Source organism: Octodon degus, unplaced genomic scaffold (assembly GCF_000260255.1).
Source record: "Octodon degus isolate 3935 unplaced genomic scaffold, OctDeg1.0 scaffold00039, whole genome shotgun sequence".
Classification (NCBI taxonomy): Eukaryota; Metazoa; Chordata; class Mammalia; order Rodentia; family Octodontidae; genus Octodon; species Octodon degus.
Window position 1 is genome coordinate 5,201,594 of NW_004524615.1, and position 12,403 is coordinate 5,213,996.

Sequence of the window (12,403 nt, forward strand, 5' to 3'; positions counted from 1 at the left end):
CCTGCCTGCCCGCCCGGAGGGAGCCTCGGAGCCCCGGCCCGGCCCGTCCCCTTCGCCCCGGAGCGCGCGGCCCGCAGCGGCCTCGCCATGGGCGCGCGCCGGGACTTGCTGTGGAAGTACTGCTGGGGCGTGCTGATGGTTTTGTGCAGAACTGCGATCTCCAGATCCATAGTTTTAGAGCCTATCTATTGGAATTCCTCGAACTCCAAGTAAGTGGCGTTCGCGAGGTCCCTCGATTCCCATCCCGGGTCCCCGCGCCGCGCTCGCGCGCCGTCCGGGCGGGAGGAGAGCTCGGCCCGCGGAGCGCGGTTCCAAAGCCCGGAGCTGGGGCCCGACCCGCACCTCGCCACCCTTCCCCGGGGAAACGCGGCTTCACAGCCCGCGCCGACCGGAGCGGCGCCCTCCGCGTCTCTCCGCCCCGGCGCTCCAGGGTGTCCAACGGCCGGGCGGCTCGTTCGCGTCTGGGAAGAGGTCTGGCGGCCCGGCCGGAGCCTCGCTGCTTTCCTAGGACGCAGGACACGGGCGCACACAGGGCGGACGCCCGACGGCCTCGAGACCTGCGGAGACGCTGCGCTCGCAGGGGCGCGGGCGGCGCGGGCTGGGTCCGGGTCCGCGGGCTGCAGGGCGGGTGGCGCGGATTTGGGTCCCGGCGGCGGAGCGCGCCCGCCGGAGGAACCCGTGATCGAGGTCCTCGGCGCTCCGCCGGCGCTTGGGTGCTCGGTGAGCTCGCTCGAACGCGGGAGACTCGATGCGATCCTTTGGTGGCCGCGGGTTCCACGCGGGAGAGCCCCGGCGCCGCGGCCTCGCCCTTCGAGGACAAACCAGTGGCCTCAAGCTCTGCACGGTCCGGCCTCTGGCTCCGACTTAAGGACACTGTCTACAGGAGCTCCGGCCCTGCGGAGTCGCCGCTGGCGCAGCAGCTTTCGGCCCCTGGGGCCTGGGTAGGAACGGGCCCTGGGATCCAACTTGATCCTAGGAAACGGCAGAGCTGGGAGCCAGCCAGGCCCATGGAGTGTAACTTTCAGTTTGGGGCCAGCAGGACACACGGGCAGAGGTGAGGAAATGCAACCCGTCCGGAATGCAGCCGGCCACACTCGCGGCGACCCGTGCGCCCAGAGTTGCACAGTGCATCGCTCTCAGAATGATGAGCAGAATCGCAATTTTAGCCCCGGGAAACTTGGGGCGCGCACCGGGCCGCTCTGGCTTGTTTCTGGAGCCAGGCTTTGATGCCCGAAGCAGATTCAGTGGCCTAGTTGAAGTTGATCGGGTGGAGCATGGATTTTAAGAGCACAGGGATATGGGCTTGGCCTGGAAATCACATCACAGTTAAAGGATTGCGTGTACTCTTGTAAGAGTGGTAAATTACAGATTTACCAATGTGTGCGCCCGGTCTCCCGATGAAAGGGCAAAAACGTCACACGTAACCCTGGGCTCCCGCATGGCACTTTCAGACTCTGCGTACACCCAAAAGTTACTTCCCGAATCCACCTTCCGTGTGGCTCGGTTTCGCGTGGGATTTTCCCGTGAACGTGAGGGGTCGCGTTTGCCAGTGGCATCTTCGCCGCGATTCTGAAGCCTAGGCGCCGGGAGGCTTCGGGCCAGGCTGGGCCGAGACCTGCGCGCGGTGGCTGCCTGGATGGAGCCGGGGCGCGGCGCCGGCCACTGCGCGCGGTGGGCGACAGAGGGCGCTGGGGGCCGCGGAAAGGCGCTCGCCCCTCCCCCGCCGCCTCCCAGCGCCGGCCGCGCTGCTCCGGAACCGATACCCCTCCCCACACACACTTCATATTTACATTTAAATCTAGTTGAAAGAAATTCCCATTAATCCCTTTCAGCATCGTACTCAGTGTATGCATCTTTGTTAAGATTGACCATTCGCCACTGTGTACCTGGGAAGAGGATTAGGAATACCTCCTAGGAAATAAAGTCGAACAATCTGCATTTGCATCTCAGGTTTGGAAGCAGCTTCTGCTCTGCTGAAGTGTTGGGAGGGAGGAGACCTGTTTCCGCCGTCGGGGGGCCTAAGCTTAGAGTCTGTTTTCTTAGCCTTGCCACAGATCTAGAGACCAGCCAGGGCCTGTTCTTGGGAAAGCCTCCTTTCTCCCTGCACTGCTGGTGTGGCTGTTGAGCCTCTGCAGGAACATTTCTCCTAAAATTCTGCGAATGGCCTGCTCGGAGGATTGGAGAGCGTGTCTCTAGAAAAGGTCCACTTTGGGAAAGTGCAACCAAGCGCTAGTTTGAGAGATAAGAAAGATTTCCTGGAGAAATGATTTGAAGATTTTTTTTTTTTTTCCTTTGTGGCTTTTTTCTCTTTTTTTAAAAGATCGAGAAAGGATAAAACCTAGTGCTGTGGCAGAGGTCTGCCTCCTGGGCGGTTGCATATTTATTTCCAGGGAAAGGTTTCAGGCTTTAAATGCGATGTGGCAAGGAGGCCATCAGATGCGCGGAAGTTTCACGACACTCTGTCTGAAGTGTGGAACAATTCATTTGTAATGAAGCAACCATCGGTAATGAGATTTGTTTCATTGGGAGGTCAGCCTTTTTAGCAGGTGGTCGACATGGGGGGCAGGCAACAGCTGTCTGTGTCCAGGGCCCAGAAACCCTTGGTAAAGTCTGCAGCTCCATAAGCACAATCCCATTGTCTGCGGCTCCATCCCTGAGTTTACATAATGTTTCCCGAGAAGCTGTGCGAACCGGAGACACTCTTGGTGTCCGGTGGATTTTCTCCCTTGCTTTTGGAGGCTCTGTGCAGGTAATTGCACTCTTTTCAATTTTTTATTTCAATCCAGGAGAAAACAGCAAAGCCTAGCTGCCATTACTAACATTTCAGTAGAACTTTTTCTCCCCCAAGCCTGTTTTTGCCAAAATATAATAGGTAGCTATGCTTTTAAAGTAATTTCACTTAAGAGAGCAAAACTACACCAGGATGGCATTCTACAGGGATTCACTGACTTAGTTGTGAATTTCAGGCGACATTCATTATTGTGTCTGGGGTCGCTGTTCCTTCTGCATCCCACACTAGTTACTCAATGAAGTGCTTTGCTTTTCCCATTTAATTTTCCTCCCTGCATAATGCTGAATTCCTGATATTGATTGACTTGCTACAAAAGAATGGCTGGATAATATCCAGATAACCTGGAATACATGGGTCTCACCCCAGTCAGGCGCTGAATAAATACAGGCCTGTCAGATTGATAAAATAAACTACAATGGATAGTGCTGTTTAAACAGCCCATTCAATCACATATATGTGCCAGCCTGCCTGCCATTGTGTCTGAAATTCTTATTTTTGTAGGTAAACAAATGCACATTCAGCACTGATTGAATAGCCCCTTGAACTCTGCTCCGAAGCTTGCCTTTGGGTTAATCTTGTCGGTTTTAATATAGAGAGAAAAAAAGCCCAAAGCACCAGGGGTGGGATTGTTAGTGCTTTCACATCCACATTCCTCACGTTTTGTCAGGATGATAAACTGTAGGTAATGGGCTGTCTTGCTGCACAGGAAGACCGAGCCAGGCAGAGCACAAAGCCAGAGCTCAGGCAGCTCGGAACGTGCCTGGTAGCCTGCTTTGCAGAGGACAATTTATTTGGGAATCGTGTGTCTCAGGACTGCAGCGCTTAACTGCCCTCCCTCGGAAACAGGAGCTGGAGGTTAAGATGGTTTATTAAGCACTGGGTTCTAGGTCTTTCACAAAGCCTACTTGTCCCAGGATGTAAAGAAATGCAAATCGTTCCTACCACCCTCCTTGGTGTTTCTGACTCTGAGCACAAGTGTGAGGCAGGTGAATGAGAGGCTGCCTGAAAGCTGCAGGCTGAAACAGTTGCTGCGTGGCCCAAGCTGCGAAACAATTGGGACGTTCGTGCTAATCGTCCTGGAATAGATCCTCTGGTCCGTGGTCGGCACGGCCACCTTCAGGCTGACCTTGCCTTTGGAGCAGCTAAAAGCCTTGCTTTCTTGGCTTCTATGGATTACTGGTCGCTGCCACAAGCACCCCGTGTATGAAACCTAACTTGGAGGAGAAGCGTTTGAGTGCCTTCACCTAATGGGAAACTGTTCGAGATCTCAGTGTGCCCGCCGCGCACGTCATAGGAATGGGAGTGGCAGGGAGCAGGCGGTGGAGACAGAAGCCCCCAAACGTGTTTTAGGCAAGGTGCTTCTTTAACGTTTGGTGAAAACTGAGCATAGTTAATCGGCAGTGAGACACGGAGAAGCCCTCTTCTAGGAAAGATGATTAAAATGCCCCTCCTGTCTAATCTCTGCCTTTCTTTGCAGCTGACATAAAGAACCTGTTTTTCAGGTCACTTATTTATTATACATCTACATAAAACTGCTTACGAGCTCGCCCTTTGTACAGCCCGGGAGAGCCTTGAAGAGGAGTGTTCGGCTGCTTAAAATATTTTGATTAAAATATGCAGAACCCATAGAAGTATAAGCTTCCCGTAAGGAATTAGCTCTTTCAGGGAGGAGCCTGCCCTCTCCTTTGAAGGGGGGAATGAGAAAGGGCCAGGGGAGGAATCACAACAACAAAGAAGGAAGGATAGCAAATGGGACATGTTCCGAACAGCTTGGAAAAACTCCTGTGGCTCCATTGTGTCCATAAAGCCAAGGAATACAAAGGCAGAAGCAGTTCGGCCCTTCTCCCGTGATGGGGCATGTAAACCGTTGACACGGCTCCGCTGTTTAACTTGTTTAATTCTCATTTTAAATTCAGCACTATACCAGCCGTGTGAACTCTGAAGATTTCTTTAGTAATCTGTTTTGTAGTTCCGAATCAAAAACAAAGTGAAAGGGTCTGACACAATTTGCTTTTATTTTTAGGCAAATCAGCCCTGGTCATAGTTAATAAGGGGATTACAACCCAGACTAGGTCTTTACAGATGTAATGTGAATCAAGCTCGGAGCATAAAGAAACTGATCCCTTTTGATTGAAGTATGGTAAAAAGGCATCGAGAAACTAGTGGCAGTAATCTGATTGTATGGCAATAACACCACCATTTTCTGTCTTTCAGATAAAAATAATGTGGTAAATCCATGCAGTTCATAAGATGTAAAGGCAGATAAAGGGGGACGCCATGGCAACATATAGATTAGCTTGATGTTAGAAATGACACGTCTCTGAAAAGCATGTGAGGCACAGGCCCTTGCTCCAGGCTGTGCAGTATTATGTGTGAACCACACAGACTTGGAAACTCGGATTAGGACGTATGAAAGCTCCACTTGTGGTCTGGGGTGGCTGGAGCAGCGAAGAAAAGCTGCTCAGTTCTTGCTCATTGGTGGAGGATAATATGGCCAAGGTAGGTTTCATTGACTGCCTTTTTATAGATGAGATGGAGGCTGATTAACACTCCAGCTCGCTGCAGTCGCTGGGGCTGGGAAGCCTTTCCTTCTTAACTCCTGGCCCGACAGAGGAGGCTATTCTGTGGGATTAACTGCACATGGTGCTTGTTGCCTTCATCTATTGGGACTTCAGGCAGGGGCCTGCTGGGCTGCCACTGAGACCAGAGGGGATAGGTAGTGGGGCTGGGGAGATCCGAAAAGAAAACAGAGGCCTTTTGATTGCTTCCGCCCTGGGACCTGCAGCATCTCTCGGCCTAGAGGGAGGAGTGAATGTAAACACAGGGCATTGTCCTTCTCCCTGGGCACCAAAGTCTTGTGAGTTTATCTTTTCCCTTGGGGGGTGGTAGTAAATATAACGAATGGGGGGGCATTTAGTTTTTAATTCCAGTTCATTCATCCACTGGTGCCATGCCCATCAGGCGTGGACGCACTTTACTTAAGTGTAAGTCGTGGCCTTTGATGTGGGTGTGGTGGGCTCCTCTGGTAGAAGCTGGGATTTTGAAAGTGATGGTGCTGCCCTGCTGGAAAGTTATAAACAAAAATCCCCATGCTGTTGACTCTCACTATCCTGTGGCCCCAGCAGCTTTGTGAACAAGCTGGCCGGCTGTTTTTGCCTTCCACACTTTCCATGTTAGTCATGAAACAAAATAAGCCATTGAGCCCAGGGCTGAGCTGCGTGCAGAGGGAGGAGGAAAGCGCTGGCTGTTTTGGTTCACATTTGGCTTTACCAAAAAGTCCCAGCACTTCTTCAGGAACTTGGAAGACATCGGAAATACTGCAACCCCCAGGACACGTGCGTGCACACGCACACGCGTGTGCACACAGCCCTAGCGTCGTGGTCTTTTGACTGGAGGTGACCTTCAGCACATTTTGCCGAGGGAAACTAAGTGTGGTGGCCTCACAGCAGCCCGAGGCCTCTACACTTCTGCTCCTGGAGGTGTGTGGTTGAGCTTGTCCTGAAATCCTAAATATTCTGCCCCAGGCCCGTCTCGTTCACTTAGGTCCAGATTCTTAGATGCCCTGGCGTACGTGTGGGGCTAGGGACATTGTTTTCCTGTCGAGCATTCTATTTTACGACTACAGAGGATTGCTAGAGTCATTACTAAGCTGCTTTCCTATAGTAAAAATAACTTAAAATAGTTGAGCACAGACCTCCCGCGCAGGGCCCCTTGCTCCCTTACCTTCTTTTCTAACTTCATTCCGTCATCTGTATCAAAAGATCCATTTCATTTGTCTACATTCACCCAAGAGAAGGGAGCCCCCTATTTTACAACCTGCTCACATCCAAGCACCTTGCATTCTCTACTGGACAATGATTGCTAATGGCCCATTCAGTGAAAGTATTTGCTTGTTAACAGGGAGCAGCACATGATGAATGTCCAGCAAGCTTGCGGGCCCCTTCAGCTTTTCAGATGCAGACTGGCGCATATTTATGGCAGGCAAATGACAAAAGAAGAGGCTGAATTGGCCTGGCCTGCAGCTTTCTCTCAGGAGCAGGGTTAAAGTGATTAAAGAACCGATTCAAGGGAGCCCTGCCATGTGTTTACCAACCGCCCCCCAACAGTGAGCTTGGTGTCCCACCTGTGTGAGCGATTCCAGCACAGTGGCGCGGTGGGGGCTAGCAAGTGGGCCCCACAATTGGGTGACCCGTTGTCACTACTTCTCCTGCTCCCCGAATGCCAGGTGAGCCTCTTTGTGACCCTGCCAAAAGCCAGCAGTGCCTCCAGAGGTTTACTTTTCATGTACAAATCGAAATGTGTAATTTTAGTGCAGAGCTTCCTGTGGCTGGTGAGTGCCTGCTTGCTGATTCCAAATTCAAGAGAAAAAAGGTAGGAAAAGGATCCACTACAGTAGAAGTTGTTTCTGCCCCGGGTAATTCTCTAAACAGAATATAAAGAACACGGTGGCAGCCGTGGGGCCCTGTAGCTTGCACTTTGCATTCTCTGGGTGCGCCTGCGGCCTGTCGTGGGGGCGTGCCCGGCCCGCTGTACGGAGTGCTGGTTTCTGCCATGCTGGGAAGTCATCCTTTTCTTAGGGTTATAAATAGACTCGATATAGAACGATTGAACGATCCAGTGTATTTTCCCCATTTAAATTCAGTTGCATCCAATTTTAATTATAGTATTTGTATCGCTCTTCCCATCCTTGCCAGTGAAGCCCCTGTTGCTACTGAGGCAGTAATTTGTGCTTTTCATGGACACCGCTTCCATAGACTACCAGAACAAGGGTGAGCACTATGCAGATTTTTGACACCAATAAAGCGAACATTTTGTGTATGTACTGGAGGGAACTATCAGTGTAGCTGTGCCAAAGGTGTGGCGTGCATGGAAAGGGCCCAGGTGGGCGTCACCTCCGCCTTGGGTGTCAGCTCACCCTTGTGCATGCTGCACACCTCCCCACCTTGTGAGTCTGGGGCGTCTTTCAGAATCCCTCATCCGGCCACGCAGGTTATGCAGCTCGCCAACCTGGGCCACAGCTTCATTGTGCAACCCCCCAGTCCTGCCTTTCACCCCTGCTCTCCGCCGCCCACCCTCATCCGAACTGGCTTGCTGTGGCCCAGGTCTGTGTGATTCTGCTCTGAATCAGAGTTGCTCAATGAGGGGATGGACAGGGCAGACCTCCCTCACAAACTTGTTCATGTCACCATGCATCGAGCTAAGCAGAAGTTGGAATGTGTCACTTTGCCCTTAATGAAGGATACAACAGGTATCTTAGATCAAAACAAGCTCTTGTGGGCCTTCAGTCCTCCCCTCTGTGCGGAACAGACAGATCATGGTCCTGAGAGACTGTTTCCAAGGTCCAAGATTTCTCGTAGATGTGTTCTCCCTTGATAGTGTAGATCCAGAGTGAGGCTTGTACACATTGCCTCCATACTCCTAGGTCACACTCGCAGTTAATTCCTCAGGGGGGGACAGAGGGTGCACACGCAGGTCCTTCCCACTCCACTGTGCACCTCTTCCCTGAGTGAAAGGCCAGCAACACCCTGCCTCATTTCTGGGACCCACTCGATCGCTGGTGCATGTGACAGTGCCCTGACCCGTTGTCCTACACGGTCACCTGCTGCTGGAGGTCTGCCCTCAGACTCTGGATTTAAAGCACCAGAGTCAACTGGGGCTGCAAGAATGGGCTCCTGAGCCCTTCCCTGAAGTTCTGGTTTGCTGCAGTCTGAGGTAGGGTGGGGAAGTTCAGCCCTTGGAGGCTCCTGGGAGACGCAGCCCACTTGCAGTCTACCTGCCTGGAGGGCCTGTTGCAGAAAACAGCCTGTCTTTGGGTCATCCTACTTTCCAGGGCTGGAGCAGGATTTCTGTGGGGATCTGTGGGCTCTGCCTGGCTGCTCCCTGGTCCCATTCTGGGACCGCATAAGGGTGCGGAACTGTTTTACTGCGAAGCTCTGAGAGTACAGGGCTGACCGGTCTCTGCCCTTGTCATTGACACACTAAGGAAAGGCACTAAGGAAGCGCCATGCTTCGCGATGGTGCTCAAGGGTCCCTTCCGGAGAGCCCAGGAAGCCGGGAGGTGCTCAGCCTGTGGTGGAAGGGCTTGGGAGGCGGTGCAGGAGAGGAGAGGTGTAACGCTGCAGCGTGGCCACGCGGTCGCAGCAGGCTGCTGATCTAAAGACAATAGTGAGCCAGCCAGAGCAGGTCTGTGTCAGCTCAGGGCAGCCTGTGTCCACAGTGGTCCCCCATAAGCCTGCGGCGTGGCCCCCAGACAGACCCCACGCAGGGATCAGGGAGGTCCCACAGGCCAGCAAGCCCATCTGCGCCAGGCTTCTTGTCAGCGTGAGGCTTCTGAGCACCTCTGCTGTTCAGGCAGGTGTGTGCAGCGGGGACACGGCCCAGGGCTATGTACGTGTGCGTGTTCGTGTGCTCAAGCAGCCAGGGTGCTCTGGGATTCACCCTGCGAGCTAACTACAGGTCAGCAGTTGAGTATGATTTGGGAGCAGACTCCTCCTTGTCACTCAGTTTTCCCAGCTCTAAAATGGGACAGTAAAATAACAGTGTTGAATGAAATTGTGGTCAGGATTAATTGTGCTTAAAGAGAGTATCTCAGCACTTGGCACAAGGAGCCCAGAATCAACTATTATCAATAAAAATTAATTGTATCTCTGGCTGGCTGTGGTATTTTGCCTTCCATGTACAAAGAAAACATGAAAATACTCTGTTAGTAAAGATGACAGCATAACACTTTCACCTTTGAGCTTGGTGTTACATTTTATTTTGTTTACCTGCCAAACTTTGACTTTCAGCTCCATAAAACACCTTTTAATTTCCTGTCTGCTACCAGTTACTCTCTCCTCTGCTTCTCTACCCCTGTGTGTTCTTTGGAAATTTATAACCTGGGACATTCTTTTTGGGCTACTCAGCTGCTCCTGGAGCAGGGTCTTTGTCTGAGCACCCCCCTTGCACATTTCAGTGAAGGCCATAGCAGGAGATTGATTGGGCGGTAGAGTGAAAACCTGCGTTGGTCACATAGGGTTGGAGAGCAAAGCACTTGGTGTGTAGACGTTGCGTGGCAGCCCCTGTGTAGACCCTCCTCTCCTGCTGGATATGGCCACGTAGGGCAGCAGCTGTACAGCCTGCGCGCTGCCTGCTGCTGCTCTAACTGCTGGGCGCGCACGTGTTACCTACAGATTGCGTTAGGTCTTCCTGGCAGCCACAACAGCCTCTTGCTGTTTCCCTTAATACAAAAGGGGAAACCAAGTCTGAATTAGTTAACTAACTTATTCTAAGTCCTATAGCTGAGGAGGGGGTTCGAACCCAGGAGCTCCAGTACCAGATCTCCTCTCCACTCTGCCTTACCCTCTTCGGCTGTCGCGGGGATTGTTGGTGAGTGGGCACCTAACTTCGGTGTCTCTTGCTCTGGTCAGTATGGGCCAGGTGGATGGAGAGGAAGTGATGGGTGTGGCTGTCCCTCTGTCCTTTCCTAGAGCCACTTTCTGGGGTGACCGTGCACTTCTAAATGGAGCCTTTGACTCTGCTTCAGCACAGTCCTAACCCTGAAAACAGAACCTGCCGCAGCCCTTTGAAAGATTGGGCTGTTTTTGCAATGTAGACTGTCGTTGCATTTACTGAGTATTACTCCTTTCACTATGGACATTTTCCTCTTCAAAATTCCAACGATGGGTCCCTTCCAGGAGACCCGAGGTCAGATTTTCAGGGAGAGTTGCATTTGGTTAGATGCTGAGTGTGTGTCAGGCTAAGGACATAGTATGACATCTTTTTTAGAGTCTAGTCACAATTAAATGCCATTTTATTTTGGATTTTGGGATCTGTGCCAGCTTCCAGCTTGTCAGAGCTGAGAAGACTCAAATCAAGTCCAGGCCTATTTCTATAGCGAACTGGGATCTGGCATCGTGCCTGTGGATTCATTCAGTGTAGCCCATCTGGCTTTTGATGTTCTGCAGGTTTGGAGCAGTTTGTTTAAGGAAACCAAGCGCAGAATATCGGTGGGCCTAGGGCTCTCCTGGCTTCACGTGCCGCCTGGTTTGCCTCGTCGCCCGCTGGTCACCTACTTACCAGCAGACCAAGCAGCCAGCCAGAGATCTCTCCATCTCTGAACTGTGGGCCCACTGCGACCGCTTCGCTTCCCGGCCAGCTCACTGCAGCTTAGTTCTGGAGCGGCCTACTTGGGTACCTTATAGTATTTGACTTCTGGGGCATTTTTGTATTTTGTTCTAGGGGATAGCAGGCTGCATGGAAGGCCTGAGGGGGAAGTAAATCTACTATCCAGAGAATGACAGCAGATGACTGTGCATGCTGTACTGAGACCCAGCTCTGGGGGTTTGGAATGAAGTCAGTAGTAGCCCAGGCTGCTTCCTTGCCCTGGGATGGGCGTGGTTTTGTAGTCTGCTTTGTTTCTCTTGCTGGCTCTGGGTCCTGTGCCCGCCCGCAGGGCCGAGGGGCAGACAGAGGCCTCCTGTCCCTGCCCGCAGGACCTGGGCCTGGCCCTCTCCCTCCTCCGGCGCCCAGGAAGGAGCCGCCATTTAGTGGCTTGCAAAGCAGTTGCAACAACCTGGCCTTATAAGTGGTGCCGCCAGCTGAGGCTCATTGTGCGCCTGGCTACAGAGCCCTTCTGTCCAGAGAAATGAGGGAGTTTCATCGCCTCTTTTATCTGACTTATTCATCGTCATTGTGCAAGCCCATGGTGCGCACATCCAGCGCGTGGGCTGGGGCCAAGGCCAGTGGGTGCAGGATGGCCTGCTCCCCAAGACAGACAGAGACATCACCTTCCTAAGATGAGGGTGATTCCTTCTCTAAATAGCCACATTCTTTAAATTTCAGAACCAGTGTGTGCCAGTGAGCTAGGAACAGAGGGTGGAGAGAAGAGGTGCGCGGGCCTAGTGCGGGCTGGCGACCCTGCCTGTGCTCCTTGCACAAGGGAGTGGGGTGGGGGCACAGCCCCTCTGATTGACGCGTGGCTTTTATGTCTGTGATTTTTCCCACTTGAGTAAATGAGCAAAGAGACCTGAACAGGTCTGAAACCACACAGGCCGGCTGGAAATGCCCTTTGAACGTCTGTGTGCCTCCCTTCTGGGCCTCCCTATAAATACAAGAGTCCCACCTTCCTTTATAGGCGCTTGCTAAAAGCATGGCTGGGAACAAGACCATGCAGGCGAGCAAATTACAGCTGGGAAAGAAGCCTGCGGTGTCTCTCGGCTCTGAAGGTTATGAAATCCTAGTTTCAGTCCTGGAGCCAGTCCGGTTGCCCAGCCAGCAGGGCCCCGTTGGCATCGAAGCTCACCGCACTTCCTCTTTTACCATACACCCCAGCCTCGGCCTCTGGGCAACCTCAGAGTTTGCCTTAGTGATCGACAGAATTCGTGGGACTTTTTCAATGGAGAGAGTTGTTTGGGTGGGGGCAGGGGAATCCTAGGCCAGTTCCACAAATAAGCTATTTTGCTTTCTGATCTTACAGCAGAGATGCAACCACTCTGCTATTTGTGAAAAAGGCAAGAATCTAACACGTGCCTCACGACGCCCAAAGTTCGGCTTTTAACAGTTTTAAGGCACACTTTCTACTACTTCTGCTATACGTGTGTCCTGTGGATTGGAGGCTTTCATGACAGTGAA

At 52.5% G+C, this 12,403-nt stretch overlaps 1 protein-coding gene across 2 annotated transcripts in view; it reads left to right on the top strand.

Annotated features, from left to right (window-relative positions):
• Positions 1 to 6: 6 nt before the first annotated feature.
• Positions 7 to 12,403, top strand: part of Efnb2 (ephrin B2) — a 40,370-nt gene continuing 27,973 nt past the window's right edge. The window contains exon 1 of one of the 2 annotated variants that reach the window (XM_023715185.1): positions 7 to 209. In XM_023715185.1, coding sequence (XP_023570953.1) covers positions 88 to 209 — 122 coding nt within the window. In that variant the 5' untranslated portion in view covers positions 7 to 87. The remainder of the gene's footprint in view (positions 210 to 12,403) is intronic. The other variant, XM_004631174.2, reaches the window with a different exon arrangement.